This window comes from Dendrobates tinctorius, unplaced genomic scaffold (genome assembly GCF_039654945.1).
Source record: "Dendrobates tinctorius isolate UK_male_01 unplaced genomic scaffold, ASM3965494v1 ptg000315l, whole genome shotgun sequence".
NCBI classification, from domain to species: domain Eukaryota; kingdom Metazoa; phylum Chordata; class Amphibia; order Anura; family Dendrobatidae; genus Dendrobates; species Dendrobates tinctorius.
Window position 1 is genome coordinate 6,263,481 of NW_027361982.1, and position 26,068 is coordinate 6,289,548.

The 26,068-nt window shown below is 46.5% G+C and overlaps 1 protein-coding gene across 1 annotated transcript; it reads left to right on the forward strand.

Annotated features, from left to right (window-relative positions):
• Positions 1-108: 108 nt before the first annotated feature.
• On the forward strand, positions 109-25,845 carry LOC141073864 (uncharacterized). Its single transcript, XM_073561370.1, has 9 exons — positions 109-245; positions 16,282-16,392; positions 16,916-17,161; positions 17,341-17,463; positions 17,597-17,674; positions 17,771-17,905; positions 18,216-18,368; positions 20,115-20,225; positions 24,216-25,845. Exons 2-8 carry the CDS (start codon positions 16,288-16,290, stop codon positions 20,190-20,192), a joined length of 918 nt encoding a protein of 305 aa, XP_073417471.1. The 5' UTR covers positions 109-245; positions 16,282-16,287; the 3' UTR covers positions 20,193-20,225; positions 24,216-25,845.
• Positions 25,846-26,068: the final 223 nt, after the last annotated feature.

The following is a 26,068-nucleotide window of genomic DNA, read 5'->3' on the forward strand; positions in this document are numbered from 1 at the left end:
ATATTCAAAATAAGATTCAGGAGAACGATTGCGTCAGCCAATCAGAGTCCAGAGGGTCAGGATTGGCTTCCTGTGATTGGTGGAGGGCTTCCCAGTATTTTCTCACGGGTGCCGCAGGGAGGAAGTGACGAGGCGGAGACAGGACGAGGCGGGCGGAGGACAGAAGCTTTGTGCGCAGCTCTGAGAAACGGTCCGGCACATCCCGGCGCTGGCTGAGGCTCCTCCGAGTGGCGGCTCCTGCGACAGTGAGTGCAGAGCGGCGCACAGTGTGAATAGTGGGCTGGTCGGGTTGCGGTTGACGGTCGCCTGACATGCAGATTGAGTGGCTGTAAAGTTTGTGATGATCGGCTGCACGATGAGCGCAAACTTCTGCGGGTTTCTGGGCAGATTTGTCCGCGGCGCCCCGGTCCTCTCCGCAGGGCCTCCGCCGCTGTCGGTTGTGTCCGGGGCTTTTCCCCTCAGATTTCATCCTTTCTGTTCAGCGCTGAAATCCGCAGCACATCCGCCTCGAGGCCTCCTGGATAGTTGCAGATTTTTGCTGCGGATCCGCGATACAATCCACGAGAGACTTTACACCTGAAAACGTGCACAGTGATTGTAGTTGTGACTTGTGCAGAGAAATCCACGTGGGGAAACAAGTGGGAGGGAAATCCGAGGAAGCCATGCTGTGTACAGCCGCAGCGCCCCCTACACGTGGGCAGCCCTCTGTGCATGGCGAGGAAAGGGTTCAGCGTTTAATAAAACCCCCTGGTATCTGCCTGATGTGAACGAGCGCTACTATCTCACCCCCCCCCCCGAGGCCGAATATGGGGGTGATGTGCGGGATCAGCTGGGCTCAGAGGTGAGGTGGTCCTCAGGGAGCCGCGTCCTGATCATCGTCTATTCTCTCGTGTCAGTAGCCACGTGATGGTATAGTGTATGTACTCTGCTACATGAGAGGGAAGCCGAGGCGCGCGTGGGGGGCGCAGTCTCCCTGGCCGTGGCATGGGGGGCGGCGCAGTCTCCCTGGCCGTGGCATGGGGGGCGGCGCAGTCTCCCTGGCCGTGGCGTGGGGGCGGCGCAGTCTCCCTGGCCGTGGCGTGGGGGCGGCGCAGTCTCCCTGGCCGTGGCGTGGGGGCGGCGCAGTCTCCCTGGCCGTGGCGTGGGGGCGGCGCAGTCTCCCTGGCCGTGGCGTGAGGGGGGGGGGGCGGCGCAGTCTCCCTGGCCGTGGCGTGAGGGGGGGGGGCGGCGCAGTCTCCCTGGCCGTGGCGTGAGGGGGGGGCGGCGCAGTCTCCCTGGCCGTGGCGTGAGGGGGAGTGGCGCAGTCTCCCTGGCCGTGGCGTGAGGCTGAGAGGAGGGCGATGGCGTGTAGCCGAGAGGGGTGGGGGCGGTAGCCGTGGCGTGTGGCCGAGAGGGGGGGCGGTGGCCGTCCCGTGTGCCCGAGAGGGGGGGTGGGGCAGTCTAATTGGTGTGTGGCTGAGAGGGTGGGGGAGATCGGTCTTCCTGGCTGTGGCGCACAGGTATGGGGGGGGCGCCTTCTTGGCTGGGGACACAGCTGGCACACTCTGCCAGGCGCCCTACAGATATCAAGCAGTTCAGTCTCGGTGATCTGCTCTGTACGATCTTCATTGTGTCTTTCTGTACGTGGTTTCTGAAGTTTCAGGCACTGACCCCATTAGTGAGCAGAAATATGCGATTTTGTGGTGGTCACTAAGGGGCTCCTTTCTGACACATCCCCCTCATAGAGCAGTATATGTCGCAGTGATCGGGGGCTGCTGGTGGTCCACCCGACGCCGGTTATCTCCTGTGGGTTTCATACTATAGTCGTGGTCAGTGCTGCCTCCCATCTCGTCACGCCCTGACTTGTCATGTAAGTCAGCGATAAACCACGAGCCCCCTGAACGCCAAGAGGTGACCCAGGACCATCAGTCACCCTCCTGGAGGGGATATCTGTATACTAGTACACCCAAGATGGAATGGCTAATGAACATTAACACTGCCTCTCCAGTGCTTCATCTCTCCAGTCCGCCGGATGTGACATAAGGGGTCTGTGTGTAGAATCTATATATCTATCTTTAGGTCGCCCAAAACAATTAGCAAATGTAATATGTAATCTCTATTGGTGCCATTCTTGATGGCCCACATCAATTTCAGGTCACTCCAACCTGGCCCGAATGGGTCCTGGGTAGAGTTGAGCGACTTTTGGTTTTTTAGGGTCGCGTTTCGTTTCGTGAAACCCGACTTTTCCAAAAGTCGGGTCGAGCAAGATCGTCCGATTATAGGGAAAAGTCGGGGTCGTCCCGAAACCCAATGTAAGTCAATGGGGAATAAAAGTCGGCAGTGAGAGGAGGACAGGAAACACACAAACAGTGCCCATTTGAATGCCAAAAGCATCAATTCTTCTTACTTAAGCTTGTCAACCTTAATTAACTTCATAATATAAGTTACGCACTGAAAAATGGGTGTTATTTGGCTAAAGTTGTGGGGGGGGGAGGGCTGGCTGCAGGTTTTCAGGTGCCCTGGGCGAAAGAGCGCCCCTTTAACACATACCACAACTCATCATGCTCCGATACGGCAGATAAATAGCGGTATAGTACAATGAAAAATACCTCACTTTTTACATCTCATGACGAGGCCCATCTATTTCTCCATACAGAATCATTGGTCCCATATAATGTTTGAAACAGTATATGATGAGCTCCACATAATGCTACAGTATATGTTGGTCCCCATGGATGAAGCTCCACTGTCTTATGGGCCCAAATAATGCTCCAAACATAATGGGCCCCATTTCTAATGCTCTAGTGTATAATGGGCCCTGTAAATGCTGCTCCAGTGTCTGATGTCCACCTTTGGAATGTTCCAGTGTATGGTGGGCCCCATCTATCATTCTCCAGAGTATAGTGCTCCCCAAAAATTGCTGTCCCAACATTGAAAACAATCAAATAAGTCTCCTCGCTAGGGAATCCCTGTACTTGTCTGGACAGGTGCTGTAGCTTGCTTAACAGCTCGCCAGCCGTTCTCACGCCCAGTATGGATTGCACGTGATTGCACAAAGGTTAGAAAGGGTACCGTATCCCTGGATAACATGTATGGATAGCGTACACATTCAAAATATATGTCTATACAGCATGAGGCAGGCTCAGACGGTGTTAGGCCCAGTATGGATTGTACGTGATTGCACAAAGGTTAGAAAGGGTACCGTATCCCTGGATAACATGTATGGATAGCGTACACATTCAAAATATATGTCTATACAGCATGAGGCAGGCTCAGACGGTGTTAGGCCCAGTATGGATTGCACGTCATTGCACAAAGGTTAGAAAGGGTACCGTATCCCCGGATAACATGTATGGATAGCGTACACATTCAAAATACAGTGGGGAAAAAAAGTATTTAGTCAGTCAGCAATAGTGCAAGTTCCACCACTTAAAAAGATGAGAGGCGTCTGTAATTTACATCATAGGTAGACCTCAACTATGGGAGACAAACTGAGAAAAAAAAAATCCAGAAAATCACATTGTCTGGTTTTTTTTTCATTTTATTTGCATATTATGGTGGAAAATAAGTATTTGGTCAGAAACAAGCAATCAAGATTTCTGGCTCTCACAGACCTGTAACTTCTTCTTTAAGAGTCTCCTCTTTCCTCCACTCATTACCTGTAGTAATGGCACCTGTTTAAACTTGTTATCAGTATAAAAAGACACCTGTGCACACCCTCAAACAGTCTGACTCCAAACTCCACTATGGTGAAGACCAAAGAGCTGTCAAAGGACATCAGAAACAAAATTGTAGCCCTGCACCAGGCTGGGAAGACTGAATCTGCAATAGCCAACCAGCTTGGAGTGAAGAAATCAACTGTGGGAGCAATAATTAGAAAATGGAAGACATACAAGACCACTGATAATCTCCCTCGATCTGGTGCTCCACGCAAAATCCCACCCCGTGGGGTCAGAATGATCACAAGAACAGTGAGCAAAAATCCCAGAACCACGCGGGGGGACCTAGTGAATGAACTGTAGAGAGCTGGGACCAATGTAACAAGGCCTACCATAAGTAACACACTACGCCACCATGGACTCAGATCCTGCAGTGCCAGACGTGTCCCACTGCTTAAGCCTGTACATGTCCGGGCCCGTCTGAAGTTTGCTAGAGAGCATTTGGATGATCCAGAAGAGTTTTGGGAGAATATCCTATGGTCTGATGAAACCAAACTGGAACTGTTTGGTAGAAACACAACTTGTCGTGTTAGGAGGAAAAAGAATACTGAGTTGCATCCATCAAACACCATATGTACTGTAAAGCATGGTGGTGGAAACATCATGCTTTGGGGCTGTTTCTTTGCAAAGGGGCCAGGACGACTGATCCGGGTACATGAAAGAATGAATGGGGCCATGTATCGTGAGATTTTGAATGCAAACCTCCTTCCATCAGCAAGGGCATTGAAGATGAAACGTGGCTGGGTCTTTCAACATGACAATGATCCAAAGCACACCACCAGGGCAACGAAGGAGTGGCTTCGTAAGAAGCATTTCAAGGTCCTGGAGTGGCCTAGCCAGTCTCCAGATCTCAACCCTATAGAAAACCTTTGGAGGGAGTTGAAAGTCTGTGTTGCCAAGCGAAAAGCCAAAAACATCACTGCTCTAGAGGAGATCTGCAGGGAGGAATGGGCCAACATACCAACAACAGTGTGTGGCAACCTTGTGAAGACTTACAGAAAACGTTTGACCTCTGTCATTGCCAACAAAGGATATATCACAAAGTATTGAGATGAAATTTTGTTTCTGACCAAATACTTATTTTCCACCATAATATGCAAATAAAATGAAAAAAAAACAGACAATGTGATTTTCTGGATTTTTTTTTCTCAGTTTGTCTCCCATAGTTGAGGTCTACCTATGATGTAAATTACAGACGCCTCTCATCTTTTTAAGTGGTGAAACTTGCACTATTGCTGACTGACTAAATACTTTTTTTCCCCACTGTATATGTCTATACAGCATGAGGCAGGCTCAGACGGTGTTAGGCCCAGTATGGATTGCACGTCATTGCACAAAGGTTAGAAAGGGTACCGTATCCCTGGATAACATGTATGGATAGCGTACACATTCAAAATATATGTCTCAGGAGGCAGGCTCAGACGGTGTTAGGCCCAGTATGGATTGCACGTGATTGCACAAAGGTTAGAAAGGGTACCGTATCCCCGGATAACATGTATGGATAGCGTACACATTCAAAATATATGTCTCAGGAGGCAGGCTCAGACGGTGTCAGGCACAGTATGGATTTGACGGCCCAGATTACACAGCGGAGGAGCAGGGAGAGGTAAAGATTGCAAATGCTGGGGCCCTGCCCAAGCAAGGGGGGCCCACTCGTGGGCGTCGGTACTGGCACTGGGCCCCTCATAGTACAGCGGTGTGTCTGACGGCGGGTGTGCACCACCGCCGTCAGACACACTTGATTGCACTATGAGGGACCCTGTGCCAGTGCCCGCGCCCAAGAGTCGGCCTACCCACCTGTCCAGGGCAACGGCACTCGCACGGTGTCGTGCGGTAGGTGGTGACCCCGGCCATGGGGGGGGGGAGGCAGCACAGTTAGGGTGTTTTAGAAAGTGGCATATGTTGATGTTGGACATTCAGCTGATGCAAAAGGCGAAATAGGTGAAGTACCAGGAAGAGGTGGACCAAAGCAAGCCATTTTTCTGTCACCCTATGTGTCATCAGGGGAAGGTGGGACAAAATCCTTGGAAACCCATGCATGGTTCATTTTAATGAAGGTTAGATCATCCACATTTTGGGTTGACAGACGGGTCCTTTTTTCTGTCAGGATTGATCCAGCTGCACTGAAGACTCTTTCCGATAGCACACTTGCAGCTGGGCAAGCGAGCTCCTGTAAGGCATATTGGGCCAATTCAGGCCAGGTGTCCAGTTTAGCGGCCCAATAGTCAAAGGGGAATGACCTGTGTGGGAGAACATCGATATGGGAGGAAAAGTAGTTTGTAACCATAGTTGACAACTGCTGTCTCCTGTCACTTTCCATCGATGCAGTATTACCAGTTGTGTGAGCGGTATTTGAAAAATCAGTCCACAACATTGTCATGAAACCCCTGTCTCCAACGCCACTTCTGCTGTGTGCACCACGAACACCTCTGCCAAGCTGCCCCCGGCCCGTACGGCTCGTGTGATAACCATCACCGCTGCTGTGTGCTGGGAATGCCTCAAGCAACCGATTTACCAGAGTTGCTTGTTTATTAGCCAATATTAGGTCAAGGTTCTCCTGTGGCATGATGTTTTGTAATTTGCCTTTATAGCGTGGATCCAGGATGCTGGCCAACCAGTAGTCGTCATCGTTCATCATTTTGGCAATGCGGGGGTCCCTTTTTAGGATCCGCAAGGCATAATCTGACATGTGGGCCAATGTTCCCGGTGTCAATGATGCACTGCGAGTGCTGGGTGGAGGAGCACTTTCTGGCAAATCCACATTCCTCCAGTCACGCACAAACCCTGTACCAGACCTTGCCACGCCAACATTTTCACTTGCCCCACGAGATGCATCCTCCTCCCCTAAGTAATCATCCTCCTCCTCCTCCTCCTCTTCTTCCTCCACTTCGTCCAGGAGAGGTCCCTGAGCAGACAATGGCTGAATGTCATCAAGGATTCCCTCCTCCTCTTCCTCCTCATCAACATTGGCTGCAGACGCCTGCTCCTTAAGGTGTGTCAAAGTTTGCATGAGCAGACGCATAAGTGGGATGCTCATGCTTAGGATGGCGTCGTCTGCGCTTACCAGCCGTGTGCATTCCTCAAAACACTGAAGGACTTTACAAAGGTCTTTCAGCTTCGACCACTGCACGCCTGTCAACTCCATGTCTGCTCTCAAAGTGCCTGGCCGTGTATCCTCCCACAAATGCATTATGGCCTGCCTCTGCTCGCACAGCCGCTCCACCATGTGCAGGGTGGAGTTCCACCTTGTTGCAATGTCGATAATGAGGCGGTGGTTGGGAAGGTGGAGCAATCGCTGCAGCTTCTGCATACGAACGGAGTGTACAGGCGACCGGCGGATGTGCGCGCACAGTCTTCGCACCTTCTGGAGCAGGGCTGTTAACTCCGGATAATTTTTGAGGAAGCACTGCACCACCAGGTTCAAGGTGTGAGCCAAGCAAGGTATGTGGCTGAGTTTTGAAAGGGCTATGGCTGCCACAAAATTACGGCCGTTATCACTAACTACCTTGCCTGCCTCAAGATGTACACTGCCCAGCCATGACTCAGTTTGTCGCTTCAAGTACTCGGCCAGCACCTCGGCGGTGTGTCTGTCGCCCAAACACATCATCTGCAACACAGCCTGCTGACGCTTTCCACTAGCTGCTCGATAGGGGGACACATCGTGTGCAACAGTGGCAGCTGCAGATGGAGTGCTCGTACGACTGCGCTCTGTGGACGAGCTTTCGCTTCTGGAGGAGGAGGAGGAGGAGGAGGAGGGTCGAACACCTACAGCCAACTGTTTCCTATACCGTGGGCTAGGCAGCACTGTCCCACCACCGCTGTCCCCTGTGGACCCTGCATCCACCACATTAACCCAGTGCGCAGTGATGGACACGTAACGGCCCTGGCCATGCCGACTGGACCATGCATCAGTTGTGAGGTGCACCTTTCTGCTCACTGACTGCTTGAGTGCATGGACAATGCGGTCTTTCACATGATGGTGGAGGGCTGGGATGGCTTTGCGAGAGAAGTGGCGACTGGGTAGGTCATAGCGTGGTACTGCATAGGCCATGAGTTCGCGGAAAGCTGTGCTTTCCACCAACCGAAAGGGCATCATCTCAAACGAGATTAGTTTGGCAATGTGGGCGTTCAAACCCAGTGTACGCGGATGAGAGACTGAGTACTTTCTTGACCTACTCATAGTGTCTGGGAGAGTGAGCTGGACTTGAGAGCTGCATATGGTGGAAGTAGCGGTGGACAGGGCGGACAGAGAGGGTTGATGATGGTGATGGAGTTGGTGTTCTTTCTGATGGCCTAGAATCAGTCTTTCGTTGATATAACAGTGGGATTCCCTGACTGCTGTGGCCTTGCAACGACACCTCAACATTTGCTGCTGTGCTAACCGGTGGGCTTACAGTGGGGGAAACAATGTAGCGTTGCTGACTACCTTCGTTGTGATCAGTTGCACATGTGGCACTTGAGGTTTGGTGTTGTGTCCACGCTTGCAAGTGCATGCTGGTTAAATGTCTAAGCATGCAACTGGTATTCAAATTTTTCAGATTTTTCCCTCGGCTAAAGGTCTTTGCGCACTTCTTACAGATAACCTTGGCCTGATCATGAGGATTTTGTTCAAAAAAGTGCCACACTGCACTCTTCCTACTTTGGCAGACATTTTGCGGCCTAGCACGCTGTGATCTTTAGACCCTCTGGACAAGCTGTCCAGCAACTCTTTTGATGTTTGGAACCTGTCTTTGGAGTGCTCCGGGCCTGCCAGATAACAGCTGTTGCGATGTCGATGTCTGCTGTGGATGCTCCTCATCTGAGCTATTGGAAGCAGCACCCTCTTCCCCCAATGGATGCCAATCTGGGTCAACAACTGGGTTATCCATCACCTCCTCTTCTATGTCATGTGCACCTTTCTCTGTGTCACCGTGTATGGTGGTATAGTGTGCGGGAAGGGGAACCTGAGTCTCATCAGGGTCAAAATCTGGCTCTGTACACTGCGAGGACAATGTAGTGCTCTGAGTGAATGTACCAGCAGAATCATCCATCAGCGGCTGTGCATCAGTGCACTCCATGTCAGATTCATCTTGGCCTGGGTAATTCACCATTTGACTTGATAATCCAGGCATGGTATGTGAAAACAGCTCCATGGAGTAATCAGTAGTATGGCCTGCGTCATCCTTCAATCTTGGTTGGGGTGAAGGACACAAGGAAAGGTGTGGTTCATGAACATGAGCCTCCAATGACGACTCAGTGCTTTTACTTTTTACAACTGAAGAAGAGGAGGCGATAGAGCTGGAGGCTGAGTCAGCAATGTAAGACAAAAAACTTTTTCCTGATGCTCTGCCTTTAAAAGCGGTTTGCCAACTCCTAGAAAACTAAGCGTTCGAGGCCTTACGTAGCCAGACGATGACGCAGGGTCAGCACCTCCTGCATTCGGTCCTATTTTGCTCTTGCCACTACCATCAGATCCACCACCAACACCATCATTACCAGCTGCCAACCCCCGCCCAATTCCACGGCCTCTTCCACCAGCTTTCCTCATTTTTGGTAGAAATGTAGACAAAATCCAACAAACTATATAGTAATGTAAAACAAGGTACAAGGTGTCTATAGGACAGGGGAGATTTAGAATTTCTGCACACACTTGTGGACAGTGGACACTTTTGGATTGTGTGAGGCCCACTGATATCTGAGCGCTATGTGACACGCTCGATGGCACAGCTGCCTGTGACCAAAGTGACGAGAGGATAATGGAGATTTTGAATCTCTGCGTACACTTTTGGACACTGGACACTTGTAGATTGTGTGAGGCCCACTGATATCTGAGCGCTATGTGACACGCTCGATGGCACAGCTGCCTGTGACCAAATTGACGAGAGGATAATGGAGGTTTTGAATCTCTGCGTACACTTTTGGACACTGGACACTTGTGGATTGTGTGAGGCCCACTGATATCTGAGCGCTATGTGACACGCTCGATGGCACAGCTGCCTGTGACCAAAGTGACGAGAGGATAATGGAGATTTTGAATCTTTGCGTACACTTTTGGACACTGGACACTTGTGGATTGTGTGAGGCCCACTGATATCTGAGCGCTATGTGACACGCTCGATGGCACAGCTGTGACAAAAGTGACTAGAGGATAAGGGAGATTGGATTGCTTTTAAAAAAAGCAGTTTGCGGAGCAGTGGGTAAACAGCAATGCCAGCGTGTCAGGAAGCCTTAGAAGGCAGCCCAACAACCAACACCACTGATACACCACAATATAGCCTCCCCTTGCACTGCACACACAGTGACTTGTGTGTTGTGCAGGCCAAATCGCTAGCAGCAGAAGCAGTTTTTTTGTCTTCTTCCCTGCCTAACGCTCTCCCTACAGAATCAGCAGCAACCTCTCCCTATACTAAGATCGGCAGAAGTAAGATGGCGGTCGGCGTGCACGCCCTTTTATACCCCCTGTGACACCCACCAAAGCAAGCCAATCACTTGCATGCCCTTCTGAAAGATGGTGGTGACCCGTGCCTAGGTCATCACGTTGCCCACAGTGTCCGTGGATCCTGATTGGCTGAAAAAGAGTGCAAAACAAACTTTTGAAACGCGACTTTGGCGCGTAAGTCGCCGACCTCGTGGCCGACATCCTAGGGTCGGGTTTCGTTTCATGAAACCCGACTTTGCCAAAAGTCGGCGACTTTTGAATTTTTTTCGACCCGTTTCGCTCAACTCTAGTCCTGGGCATCACAGCCGGCAAATAGCCAATTTTCACAGATTTGAATATGTAACTGGTGCTTTTCAGAGGTTAAATGAGTGACCTGAACGTGATGCGGCCATCACTATATATGAAATGGTGGTGGGAGATCAATGGCCCAAAGTCATTTAACCCTTTCAGTAACCCCCGTCAGTGCCCACTTTGATGCTCATTTTTGTTCTATGACTTTTGTAGCCGCGGTTAAGCTTATTCCCATCAGGGCCATCGCTATATTGTATTTTATTATTGTGATTGGTTGTTTTGTTTTTTTGTCACTAAACCTGTGAAAAAGAGAGCGTGAAATTGCCGAATAAGAAATCACAAAATCCAAAACGACTCCATTGGTTGTGTAACAGAAAACGGGGGAAAAAAATTCGAAGTGCGGTGAAATTGCAAAAAAAAAAGTGCAATCCCACACTTGTTTTTTGTTTGTTTTTTTTGCTAGGTTCACTAAATTCTAAAACTGACCTGCCATTATGATTCTCCAGGTCATTACGAGTCCATAGACACCAAGCATGTCTAGGTTCTTTTTTATCTAAGTGGTGAAAAAAATCCAAAGTTTATTTAAAAAAAAAAAAATCCTTTTTTTTTTTTTTTTTGAGACCCGTGGCGTCTTCATTTTTTTGTGATCTCGGGTTGGGTGAGGGCTTATTTTTTACGCACCGAGCTGACGCTTTTAATGATACCACTTTTGTGCAGATAAAATCTTTTGATCACCCGTTATTGCATTTTAATGCAATGTCGCGGCAACCAAAAAAAGTAATTCTGGCGTTTTAATTCTTTTCTCGCTACGCCGTTTAGCGATCATTATTTTATTATGATTATTTTTTTATTGATCGGGCGATACCAAATATGTGCAGGTTTGATTTTTTTTTTTTTTTTTTTCCCCAATTTTGATTGGGGCGAAAGGGGGGTGACTTGAACTTTTATATTTTTTGTTATATTTTTAAACCTTTTTTTTTTTTTTTTTTTACTTTTGGCATGCTTCAATAACCTCCATGGGAGGCTAGAAGCATCCACTAGTCGGATCAGCTCTGCTGCGCCGACCACAGGGTTGCGCTCATAGCAATCCATCATCAACAACCATAGAGGTTTCCAGGAGACCTCTGTTTGGCAATGCATCGCTGACCCCTGATCACGTGATGGGGGTCAGCGATGTGCGTATTTCCGTCCTGGTGGCCAGGAGCGCTTGTTAAATGCCGCTGTCAGTGTTTGACAGAGGCATTTAACGAGTTAATAGACGTGGGCGGAACGCAATTCCGCTCACACCTATTGCGGGCACATGTCAGCTGTTGAAAACAGCTGACATGTCGCGGCTTTGAGGTGGGCTCACCACCGGAGCCCACCTCGTACTGCCAGCTGATGTACTATTCCGTCAGCTGGCAGAAAGGGGTTAAAGGTACTTATTCCTCAGTGCCTCTTTTTAGTGGCGCTGATAAATAAGTGTACAGTGCCCCCAGCGTCGGAAAATCTCCGGGGTCTCTGCTACCGGGGATAGCGGAGGCCTTGGGCAACATAATCAGGGCTGTTTGTTTTTGTTTTTTTTACAGCCCCCGGTCACGTGATCTCCGTTGTTCACTTAATAACGGTGATCACAAAATAAAAGTTTGATTTACAATGGATTTCTCTCTCCTCTGTTCTGATCTAGCATATTAGAGAAGAGAGAAATGGGGTCCCCTGAGCCCCCCAGATACCTTTGCTATCCCCGGGCCCCGCGTCCTCTTCCTAGAAGAAAATGGCGGGCACATGTGCAATGTGCCCTCAGAGATCTGCCGACCGCTACCCGTCAACAATAGGGGATTTTTCCTATTGTTTCCTTTTGATCACTGATAGATCCTATCATAGCGCTCAAAATTAAAAAAAAAAAAAAAAAAAAAAAACCAGGCCCCCTTTGTCACTTCCTTATTTAGATAAAAATATATGTATATTTTTTTTCATTCTTTGCGGTTTGGGAAGGGAAGATAAAGTCTCTTTAAATTGGCACCAGGCGGTGGTCGATGGCATCTCTCATCTTCTCCACCTAACTGATCTGAGGCGGCTGACGGGTATAGGGTGTCTGGAGAGAGAACCTGCTCCCCAGCACTGCTTTCAGTAGGAACCAGGGCTGTGGAGTCGGTAAGCCAAACCTGCGACTCCGACTCCTCAATTTCCCTTACACCGACTCCACGACTCCGACTCCGACTCCCACACATATATTGCTTATATTTAAGTGAAAAATTTATTGTAGTACAATGTGAACCTCAGACATTTAATCATTTTTATGATCCAATAATCAAGATATTTAGAAAGAACAGAATATATATTGGTGTACTACCCGGTTTTCATTCTTTTTGGTACAGATACGATATGGATAGACAGATATGGATAAATGGATAGATAGAGCAGATTTCTAATCTGCTTTTGCTATTGAAAACATTATCTATGAGCTCAAAAACCTTTCAGGTGATGCAGTTTTTTAAAAAGATGATCAGCTTTTGCAGCTGAAAAACGTATCCTCAAAAAACACAGGAAAAACGCTGTGTGTGAATGTAGCCTTAGATCAGGAATATAACAGCCATTTATAGGACATTTCATAACTTTCCCAAACTCCTATGAAAAAATATTCAGCACATCCTGCATTGAATTACTGTACCCAATTTATTATATATTTTAGGAGTCGGTCCATTTTATACCGACTCCGACTCCACCAAAATGAGCACCGACTCCGACTCCACGACTCCGACTCCACAGCCCTGGTAGGAACACATCAAACTCTTCATTGTGGCCAACGTGAAAGACGTTACTTTTGATGTTTCCCAAAATGAGTTGGATGTCGTCATGTTCTCTCCCATGGGTGCCCCCCAATATCAGCTCTTTCCCCTGTAATGAGGTCTAGTCTATTGGGGGTGCACCCGCACATTTTATTTCAATATTGAAAGCAGCAGTTGGACGATATGGAGATTCCCGGTAAGATTAGATCAGGTTGGAGTTTATTTAGAGCAGGGTTCCCCAACTCCAGTCCTCAAGGCCCACCAACAGGTCATGTTTTCAGGATTCCCTGAGTATTGCTCAGGTGATAATTGCATCACCTGTACAATGCAAGGGAAATCCTGAAAACATGACCTGTTGGGGAACCCTGATTTAGGAAATGCGTTATAAATGAAATGTGGAGAGAAACTCTGTATACAATCATGCATATACCTAAAGAAAATCCATCATCAAATAGATTAACGGCGTGTCCTAAGTGTCACCTTCCCATCTCAGACCTCATATGCGACCTCTGGCCCTGCACCAGTTTCATTCTGGGGACTGGTATCAAATAAGATTGGGGTCATGTGGGGTTCAGGGTGCACCCCGTCACCTTCTCTGGCCTTATTGTGTTATTGGAGTAATAGGTAAAGAGGAGGCCCTCCCAAACGGCTGCTGCATATACTGGCAAAAAACTGCTTCTTAAATATTGGCTAGAACCAAATAACCCCCCATCACAGAATTGACAGCACAGATGATACATTTCATGGAGGGGGAACAACGGGATGCCTAGGTAATGAGGAAACACGAGCAGGTGCATTCCTTCTGAAGTGTTGCTGCTCATTTGAGGATAAAAAGAATATGGTTGAACCATTTCCCCCTACAGCATTGTATATGTCACAGGATCGCAATAATAATCTGGGACAATTATGTTTAACTTAGAATTAGGAACAGAATGGGGTCTTGGATCTATAGGTTAGGGGGTTTTGTTTTGACCATCGAATGATGGTCTTTTCATGAGAATATTAATAGGACACCTTGACGGCTACATCTTTTGTCATGCTAGTTGATGTCTGCGCTAGTGTTTTTAAGTTCCTATGTTTTGCCAGTCAAACCTGTGAAAGATATTATTATATGCCCAGTCTGCCTACGGGCATTTGAGTTTCTTCTACAATCCGTTTAGTTTGTTATATGTAAAAAAAAAAAGTTAAGTTTCCAAAATCTGGCCTGGTCTTTAAGGGGTTAAAGGTGTCACTTTGCACGGTACATCCCGTTACTGTTCCTATGCCTCTGTTGGTAGCATTGCCCCATAATTTGGAGCAGTGACTCTGGGGTCTGGAGTCGTGCCTGGTGCCCTCCCTCTGGCATCGGCTGTGCAGCTGCTGCAGGGGGAGTCAGGACGAGGCGGGCACAGCTGGCCAGCATTGTGCAGATCGCAGCTCTGAGGCTTCCTGAGTGACAGCTCTGCAGCACTGAGTAGGTGCATTCTGCTTTGCAGATCCTCTCTGTAATCAGCTGAAGAATCCTTCTCACCCTGATTATATGAATTGACTCATCCATCTGGACTGCACTACGTTTTGTTGCTTGTAGGAGGTTTTTTTTTTTTTTTTTTTTAATTATCCACATTAAGCAGTGTGATAAGTGTCCATGTGCAGAGCGCTGGTGCTGCGGTTGTCAGTGACGGGAGGATTAAGCAAGTAATAGTGTTATATGATCACGTGCGTGGAATGATATAGAAGAGATGACTTCATGGGCCAAGCCTTCCCGGCAATGCTGTAAAATAAGGCTCGCGATGCCTCGCACCTCGGGGGCAGGGTTATCAGTTCATGACCATTCTCCAGTATCCGTAACCACAGATAATCTGATGTTTTCACAATGTTTAATAGAAAGTTCTACCACTTTGTAAAAGTTATCTTTCAACTCATTGTTCTCAGGATGACCACTTGCTGTCAGTGCCTTCTCCCTTCCACCTAATCTAGACTTGTTTTCACCATCTGCAGAGACAAGAATGTTTTCTAGTCACTGACAGCAAGCAGGGTAGAAATTTGTAATAATGGAAACATCTAGTGCGTTGTAGCATTTTCTGAACATGTGCGGCCATATCCCTGACTGTACAATGTCCGGTGGTCTTGCTTTCTGTATTCCACCCTCCCAAGGCTGTGGAGTCGGTAAGCCAAACCTCCGACTCCAACTTCTCAATTTTCATGACGCTGACTCCACGACTCCCTCATACCAGGGCTGTGGAGTCTGTAAGCCAAACCTCCGACTCCACAATTTCCATGACACCGAATGCAAGACTCTCTCATACCAGGGCTGTGGAGTCAGTAAGCCAAACCTCTGACCAGGGCTGTGGAGTCGGTAAGCCACACCTGCGACTCCGACTCCTCAATTTCCCTTACACCGACTCCAACTCCGACTCCACGACTCCGACTCCCACACATATTGCTTATATTTAAGTGAAAAATTTATTGTAGTACAATGTGAACCTCAGACATTTAATCATTTTTATGATCCAATAATCAAGATATTTAGATAGAACAGAATATATATTGGTGTACTACCCGGTTTTCATTCTTTTTGGTACAGATACGATATGGATAGACAGATATGGATAAATGGATGGATAGAGCAGATTTCTAATCTGCTTTTGATATTGAAAACATTATCTATGAGCTCAAAAACCTTTCAGGTGATGCGGTTTTTTAAAAAGATGATCAGCTTTTGCAGCTGAAAACGTATCCTCAAAAAACACAGGAAAAACGCTGTGTGTGAATGTAGCCTTAGATCAGGAATAGAACAGCCATTTATAGGACATTTCATAACTTTCCCAAACTCCTATGAAAAAATATTCAGCACATCCTGCATTGAATTACTGTACCCAATTTATTATATATTTTAGGAGTCGGAGTCGGTCCATTTTATACCGACTCCGACTCCACCAAAATGAGCACCGACTCCGACTCCACGACTCCGACTCCACAGCCCTGCCTCCGACTCCTCAATTTCCATGACACCGAATCCACGACTCCCTCATACCAGGGCTGTGGAGTCGGTAAGCCATGACACCGACTCTGACTCCGACTCCACAGCCCTGATCCAGCCCCCCTATATAATGTCATCTCTCTGCAGGTCATTATGAGCGCTCGCAGACTGAGCACGAGCTCTAAGCGGAAGAGGTCAACGCCGCAAAAGCTGAAGAGCCGGAAACTGTTTGCCGTCTCTGGAAACGATCTAGCAGAGGTACGGTATACACCTCACATGCAAAGTAATGCCGTTTATTTGACACTACAAGGGGTTGTTCCCTTTCAATTAGAATTCATCCATCAATGCAATTTTTTTTTTTTTTAAATGAAAGCAAAGCATGTTGTACTCAACTTCCCCAGGTCCACCAACAAGTCTCTGCTGCTGCCCCCGGTGCCTGACTGCGGTGCCGACATCTCACATAGATAGTATGCAGCCAATCAGTGAGCTGTATGGGGAAATCCTATATGGTAACACCGTGCGGAGTTCACTGAGTGGCTGTCGACATGATGTCTGTGCCAAAGCCGGACACCGGGTGCAGCACTGAGACTCTGGTGGACCCAGGGAAGGTGAGTATAGCAAGGTTTGTTTCTTTATAGCATTCTGCAGCCAGAGATTAACTTTTAATGAAAAAGAACAACCCTTTAATTGATGTGATCTCAGTGTCAAATTTTGACTTGTTCATGAAAGTCTGTTATCTCTTTGTGTTGTTTCTTATTATCCTTTTCTATTCTTCTCTAAGTCAGGAGATGGAGAAAATCAGGACACTCAGCTCTGCTTGTCACAAAGCCCCGAAACACTGCACAACCGCGAGAACGTGCCGAAATCCCCCCATCAATCTCCGTCAAAGAAGGAAAGCCTGACAGAAACCCCACAGAACAAAGAGAACATGCCGGGAAAATACTCCAGCGACTCCGAAATGGCACCTAGAGGACGGGGGCGGCCGAAGGGGAGCAAGAACAAGACCTTCACTTCATCAGTCACCAGGGTGAGATCCTCACACTTTCCCCAGCCGTCACCTCTATATGGCCAACCTTTATTACAGAAGTCGGTGATTTTTCTTTGGAGAACATCGGCTTGTAGCTGACATTGAACTGGATGTTGACCAGTAACATTGCTGCTCTCCTGGTGTTTGTGGTCCTAGTGATGCCTCTGGTTCCTTCATAGGTGTACTCAGTCCGTGAGGGAAAATCGCCAACATCTTCTCCGAAAAAAGATAGTGATCCCCAGCAAGAAAATGGAGTGATAATCCCACATCGAGGCCGAGGGAGACCGAAGGGAAGCAAGAAGGTGAGTGAATGTAAGGCAACATGTGGTTCGACAGGAGATCATGCTACTAGAACTTCAGGATCTTCCAACGTTTCAGTCCTGATCTTGTGTTAGAACACGAACCATTTACTGTAGATCTGTGTAATAATGTCAGGTAATCCCCAGTGGTGAAAATACCCCAAAGAGATCAAGGGGAAGGCCGAAGGGAAGCAAAAACAAGAAGCCGTCCAAGGTATGGTGAACTCCGTGCCATAAGTCTGACACACGCAGCCCCCAATATCTGCGCGCTTACTTTCCTAATACTGCGCCCTCATCATATTCCTCACAGAAAGGAAGTTCTGGAGTCCAGAAGGCAGGCCGGGGGAGACCACGAAAAGTGCCAGTTACAAACGAAGTCGAAACCCCAAAACGAGAAAGGGGGCGACCAAAGGGAAGTTTGAACAAAGTTACTAAAGCCAAAAAGGTGAGGTGTGCCCCGAGTGTGCGGATTTAAGGGGGTTACCCCCACTATCATCCTTTTTCTCCCAATCACTGAAAGGTTGAAACTTGTCAAGCCTATATGAAGGTGCCGGTCCCTGCACCCGTGGTCGGGGCCGCCCTCACCTTCGCTTTATTGCCCGGTCTGTCTGACAGATCACGTGACTCCTGCTTTTTTTTTTTCTGGAGACATTTCCCATAAGACCTTGCACCTCCTCTCGGCTGCAGGTGTTTTCCACAATTCCATAAATCGCTCAGTCTGACAGGTTCTCGCCCATTTCCGCTTTCTTTTTCAGTTAATTATTTCAACTGGGACAAAAGAAAAGAGGAATCGAGGGCGTCCAAAGAAGATAGTTTTGCATCAAAGTCCTGTAGTGCCCTTAGGCCCAAAGCGTCCAAGAGGAAGACCAAAGAGTATTACCAAGCACGTGCCGGTGCCCAGTCCTGAGGTAAGGGGCTGCAATGATACTAGAAGCTCCAGCCCCTATACGTTCTGGATTTAATACACTGATTGTTGCCCTCTGTCCTGTTAAGTAATCACCCCGCTCACTTTTCCCAGCTATCAGAAGAAAGCCCCAATTCCTAAAACGCTCATGTGGCATTGCAGCTTAGGGTTTTGTTTTGTGTTCCAGCGCCTCGCTTGCCCACAGGCCATGTCTGGTATTGCAGCTAAAGCCCATTCCAATTGCCTTCCAGAAAGGACAGGGGATAATTTGCACAACATGGCTTCCTCCCTCTATAATGTAGTAATGACCAGGTGATTAGTCTCAGGATAAGGATGGGGAAAGCGTGAACAGCTCGGCTGATGTACGATTACATCAGAGCCGGTCGGGATGTATAGAGTAAATCGGCTCAACCCACCACACAAGGCAGGTGCCAGGAGGGCTACACAGCCAGCATCTGCGTCCAGCGGCAGCAGTGACCGGAGCCAACTCCTGAAAGGCGCATTTAACAGATCAATCATTGACAGAAGCAAATAACCTGCAATATCCTGCCCATTTCTATCCCTCGACATGATCACAGGTTGCCAGTGGTTAGTCGTGGCAGCTGGTGCTCGCTATGGTGATACTCGTATGAACACCAAATTAAAGGGGGAAAAATGGATTCTCCCTTTTCCACATTTCAAAATCATTACATTTAAAGAGTCGGTGGGCTTCATTTAAAAAAAAAAAAGTCTACAGTGCAGGAGTGGAGTCCACACTCTACAGATTGCTCTCCCAGCAGTGGGCTCCAAGACAATGGCTGCCTGCCGTGACCATACTCCTGGGACACCACCTCTTCCCATCTCAGGGCTTATAGCATTGGCCCACTCCGGCTGGCGCCACAGCCTCATTGGTGTCCCCGCTCCAAAACCTTCTTCAATAGAAGAAGAAGCTCATGCGAAACGCGCGTCGGGGAACGGTTGCCACCCACAGGTCAGGTATTCACATTGAGCTGCCATGTATATTTAACTGTTTCAGCTGTGCTTTTGCACTTTTCCACATAGCGATATGTCTTTTCCATGGTAGGAGACTTTCTGATTTTGCGACTTGTCTTCTATGCACTGCCACTAGGCTATATAATATCTTTATCTTATTGCAGTTTGCACTTAGCACTTTTGAATGAAGATAGATATATAATTCTTATACATTGTCAGCCTTCTCTAGTTCTGCCATGCACTAGCTAGTTTGGGAAGATTTAGCTGGTGGTTTACTATTTGCACATGTTACTTGGCAGTTCCTCCTTTTATAATCATCCTATACTACATGATAAATGATGTTATTGGGGATTTTGTTTAATATTTACATATTCAAGGGGGGTGCATTGGTGTAACTATACATTATATATTGTCAGTATTGTTTTGCAGATAATAATTCAGTGCACCAGAATAAAATCATATGATAGTAACATTTTCCCTGCACTTTTGTCCATGTGATACCTTTGTTGGTGGTTCCATTGTGCACACTGTATTTATGTATACCTTTTGTGATCCATACAATGAGTATGTATTTTATTTGACTTAATAAACGCTGTTTTTAGCTAACTGCATGTCCTTCTACAGTGTTATTTATACTTCCTCTTTTTTCTGGATTGTAGTATATATTATAGGAAGCTTTACATAGGCCTTGTTATTTGAGAAAGTGTAAAAGTAGCCTAATAATGACCGGGTGATTGCGGGGCGGGATGAGCGCGCTTCTGACTGTTCTCTTTTGCAGCTGAAACCCTCAAAAGAAGAATGCTCCCAGGAGGAGGACTATGATAAGAATGATGAGGATGACGACTCTGATCAATAGATGGCAGCGGTGGGAATGATTCTTCTTGAACTGGTAAGTGATTTGTATCCTGCCATCTACAGATCCTCAAATCTGCCTGTCGGAGGAAAGGAGTTCCCACATGTGTTGGGATTCTTTTCCACAACCGGACTTCCAGTGGACTTCTTTTGTTAGGGGTGGGTGCTACTCCTGTAATTGTTTATCAGAAATTTTATGGAAAGAATAAGGGTATGGCTGCAGGATCACATGATGAAGTGGTCTGTTACCATGGAGATACACTGTTCTGATTAGTCCCTGCCTGCACAAAGAAATACAAGCTTTTTTTGGCTGTATCTATATAATACACACACAGGCTGAAAAGTTTTCATACCCCCAGCAATTTTGGCTTTCTTGGCATTTTTTTCAAAGAATATAAATGATAACACCAAAACTTTTTCTCCACTCATGATTAGTGGTTGGGTGAAGTTAGTGGTTCTGGATTGTGAGTCATGGAGAAAGCAAAAGAATTGTCAGCGGATCCACGGGAAAAGGTAGTTGAACTGTATAAAACAGGAAAGGGATACAAAAAGATATCCAAGGAATTGATAATGCCAGACAACAGCGTTCAAACTGTGATTGTCCACAGCTGCCAGGAAAATTGTTCAGGATGCAAAGAAAAACCCACAAATAAGAACAGCTGAAATACTGGACTCTCTGAAAACTAGCGGCGTGGCTGTTTCAACGTGCACAATAAGGAGGCACTTAAAGAAAAATGGGCTGCATGATCGAGTCGCCAGAAGAAAGCTATTACTGCGCAAATGCCACAAAGTATCTCACCTACAATACGCAAATCAGCACAGAGACAAGCCTCAAAGCTTCTGAAACAAGGTAATTTGGAGTGATGAGACAATAAACATTACATTTGGAGATAGGTCAATAAGGCCTATGATGAAAGGAACCATTCCTACTGTAAAGCATGGGGGTGGATCGCTGATATGTTGGGGATGTGTGAGCTACAAAGACACAGGAAACTTGGTCAAAGTTGAAGGAAAGATGAATGCAGCACATTATCACCAAAACATTTTGATGTTTTGAGTTGTCATTATGAGTTAAAAAGAGAAAACACAGTAGTTTGACAATAAATGGCTTCACCCAACCACTAACCATGAGTGGAGAAAAAGGTTTGGTGTTATCATTCGTATTCTTAAAAAAAAAAAAAAAAAAAGCCTGCAAAGGAAAATATTCTGTTGGGGTTTGTAAACCTGCAGATTGGCAGTGATCCAGGTCCTGAGACCTCAACTGACTGCTCAAAATATTTCTTAGGATGTGCTTGAAGCAAGCAGAAGTGGTCGCACCGCTGTTTGGCCGTAACATTTAGTGTTGAGCCCGTACTGCTCGGAGCTGAGCACTTTTAACAGTCTTCTGAGCTATTAGTGGGAGTCCAGGGACCCATACCCCCTCTGTTGTGCAGGACATTATATATACACACACACACCATATAACATTCATTCACTGACTGAGGTGGACTAATACAATAAAATATAACTTTATTATTACTCAATAAAACTTAATTTACAAATTCACCGTGCTCCATGCAGTTTATATACTGTAGTCCTAATACACACACCCGGGGCCTAGTGTAGATACAGTACGGGGTAATAACACCCTTGTGTCGTGTCCTGTTTATTCCATCATTGCATCTTCTCGGCTTACTACCTGCAGCATTGACCCTATTCCTGCACATCTCCTTCAGTCTCTCTTTTTCGGCTGTCACCACTCCCCTAACTAAAATATTTAACGTCTCTCATCTGGTATATTTCCCTCATTTAAACACGTCAGCATGCACCCATTATTAACAATCATCCCTGGACCAGTGGTTTCTACTCTTTACACTCTACTGAAACTGCCCTCACTAAAGTCTCTAATGATCTACTAACAGCTAGATCAAATGGTCACTACTCCATGCTAATTTTCCTGGTTTTCCTCCTACCTCTCTGACCACTGGTTCCTCTTCTCATTTTCCCCTTACTGTTGGGGTTCCTCAGGGCTTAGTCCTAGGCCCCCTCCTCTTCTCTTTGTACACTGCCCCTATTGGTCAAATAATTAGTGATTTGGTTTTCAGTACCATCTCTATGCTGATGACCCAGTTATGCACATCATCTCCTGACATCACCCCTGCATGATTTCATAATACCAGTAACTGTTTGACTCTCACATCATGTCCTCCCTCTATCTGAAATTTAATCTGTCAAAAACTGAACTTGTGTTTTCTCCTCCACTAACCTGCCTGTGCCTGACATTGCCATCTCCGTGTGTGGTTCCACTATTACTCCCCAGCAACATACCCGCTGTCTCTGGGTCATACTTGATTCCGAGCTTTCCCTCACCCCCACATCTGATTACTCACTCCCTCGTGTCACATACGCCTCAGAAATATCTCTTGAATTTAACTTTTTCTCACCTTTGATTCTGGAAAATCTGACTGTGGCTCTTACTCGTTCTCATCTGGACTATTGCAACTCTCAACAGATCCTTCTTACTCACTATTCTCTCCCCTCTGATCCGTCCTGGATGCAGTAGCCAGGATCACATTCCTCTCCATCTGATGCACTTTTTATCATTCGTGTCCCCCCTATTTCCGCATCGCTGTAGCTTGTGAGCAGCGGGAACCTCATTGCTCCTGTATCGGAGTTATGTTATGCTCTAATGTCTTTGTCTGTACAAGTGCTGCGGAATATGTTGGCGCTATTGATATTGTAATAATTTGATAAGAAGAATTTAATATTCTTGACCTAACCCCTCTGTATTTTTAGGAATATTGCATTATGCCTTCATTGCCTATAGAGCACAACTGTTAGGCAAATCCTAATCTAAAGAAATTCCACTCCAGGTTATTCTTTGGATCCAGTTATACAGAGACCTAAATGCCAGCATTAATTGCCCATGTGTGACCTTACAGGACGGTCCTGTGCACACTTACATCGCTGTCCGAGCAGTCTAATTGTCGGGGTGTAATAGACCCCAGCCCCGGAGCTGCATCGCCTCAACGCGTTCCACAGGCGATGTACAGATCTGCATCAGGAGTCTATAACAGTGTGCGCAGGACCGTCCTGTAGGGTCACCCCTGGGAGGGGAATCTTTTCAGATTAAGATTTGCCTAACAGTTGTGCTCTATAGGCAATACGAGCATAGTGCAATATTCCTAAAAATACCCCAGTAGGATAGACTGCACAGTTTTCCAGGTCGTAATTCGGTGATTTTCACCATATTAAATACCAATATAAAATGATAGCTGCACTTCAGACTAATTGTAAAGTCTTTTTTTTTTTTTTTTTGGTGTGCTAATGTTTACCTTTAAAAATCCTGTAAATTAAAGGCGTTCTAGGCCCGAGGCTGCTACTCTAGAGGACTCTGACGATGACGTGTATTGTTTTGTTTTTTTTTTTAATCCGATTTGCTTTGCTCTTGTTCAGTCATTCTCCAAATAAGATGTATCTAGTGGTGTGTGTGTGTATGCACACGTGAAAGTGTTTGCCCCTCCCTGATTTCCGATTTTCCATATTTGTCACACTTTGTCATATTTTCAGATCACCAAACAAATGTAAATATTAGACAAAGGGAACACAAGTAATCACAAAATACAGTTTATAATGAATGTAGGTCTTTATTATTAAAGGAAAAAGAAATCCAAACCTACAGGGCCCTGTGTGTAAAAGTGATTGCCCCGTAAACCTAAGAACTGGTTGGGCCGCCCTTAGCAGCAACAGCTGCAATCAAGCGTTTGCGATAACCGGCAATCAGTCACTTTTTGCCTCGTGGTCCTGTAGGTTTGGATTTCTTTTTTATTTAATAATAAAGACCTTCATTTATAAACTGCATTTTGTGTTTTCTTTGTGTAATGTTTGAGATCACCAAACAAATTTGAACATTAAAGTGACAAACACGCAAAAGAATAGGAAATCAGGAATGGGGCAAACACTCTCACACCACTGTATACTTACTTTGAAGTAGAAGATACAGGTGTTTGTTGCAGTCTCACTTATTCGCTTCCTTCCTCTTCTGTAGGAAAACATTTGGCGCAGGACCCGGCGGTGACATTAGAAGACGCCGGCGCGGCCGGACGGTATTTTGTAGTAATGGGCAGAAAAGGATGTACATTTTGATGTGTAGTGATGTTGTGTTTTTTTTGTTTTTTTTTTTTCCATTGTGGTCAGCCTCAGATATACTTTTGTTACCATTGCTTTATTGTAATTTTGCTGCCGCAATGTAATTTCTACCAATGTGAATTGTACCGAGGCAGAGTCTTGCTTTCCCTCCTCTTCCCATATTCTCTTTATCGTAGTCAGGATGCTCTTTTCTTTCTGTCGGTGACTGTACGAGCTCCGCTTCCTATGTGTTCAGTTATATTTTGTTACAACGATACCTGGGGCCATTTACAACCTGCAGCACAGCACAATCACTGACCGTCCGCTGTAACTATACCGGCGGCTGATAGTGTACAAGTACCAACCGTGGTAAGGCGTACATGTATAATGCAGGCTGGACGTAACGGGGCCCATGGATAGAAGCTAAAAAACAAACATGCCGACATACCAAAGAAATGTGCTGACGGCTTGCTCCATAGTTATATCCCACAGTAAAAATGTATATCCCGTAGTAAAAATGTGAAGATCCAGTAAATGTCGAAGCGGAAAGGACACTGACAGTAAGAGATCCATGAGAAAAAGTAGAACCACAAGATGAGAACCTGACAACCAGTGTGGGGGGCGCTAGGAGTGGCGACAGGTGCTCTAGAATCGGGGAAATGATGGCTGTGCCAGATGCACTGTGATAAATTGCAGCAGAAATCTTCTCCCACTCAGATGGGGGATGACAGGTAAAGGGGCAGCTCGCATCAGGGAGCTTTCATGAAGACTGGTACACGAGCACCAGCCTTTATGGATCGGCCCCAGTAGAGCAGCCAGAGACCCCGGAAGGTTTTATTGTAAATGTTATAGACACAAAGGCTGGACGATACAAGAATCGGTCAGGGGCCTGAGGCACCACCATGTAATTTTTTTATTTTTTTTTTGTACACCTCATTCATTAAAATCAGTATGAGTGGTCTTAACCCTTACATTCATTGTATCTTATTAAGGCTTTTATGTCTGCAGCCATTGGATGTTCTGTCTGTCCGCACAGGATCTCCTCTTAGTTTCCGGTGTATCTCACCTATTTGGACCTGTCGTGAGTATGGAGTAAACTTTGGTTTGTTATAAATGAAATATTGAAATATGCAATTATTACACTTCACGTGGAGGCACAACGGATATTAGCGGAAACGTCCCCTCTGTATAAGGACAGTCCCAGCATTACACTGAGGACGGAGGTGGCGACCGCGGAGTCTCAGCGTGTTCTTGTACAGTGGAGATCTGATTAGTATAGCGTTCGCACGGAAACATTTTATCATTAGTTTTTAGACCCAGTTCAGTAATGATTGCACTTAATCTGATGTCAGCGATCAGTGGCAGCGGTATAGGAGGCAATGTGCGGGGACACGTTCTGCAGGTACACTGGGTGGATGTGCTCGGCCCTGCAGGTGTAAATCGCCCCGGTGTAAGCAAAGAAAGTCGTTTCACTTTTTATTCTGTGCTTTTCAATATAGTGCTGCGTCTTGTAATCGGTTTTACAAAAATAAAATGTCAAGTTAATTTTTCCTCCTTGTTGAATTATTTCCTCCGTCTTCTGTACAGGTTTTATTATATTAAGGTCTCAGATGTAGTCACAGTTCTGCAGCCTTTATGGCGGAGATTCCTGGGGTGTTTAGTGATGGACTGAGATGTGACTGATGACCTGAGCACTCTCGGCTGAGATCTCACTGTGGGGTCCGGCCCCTCTATAACACTGCTTTTTTTTATTGCTGCTCATCAATAACACTG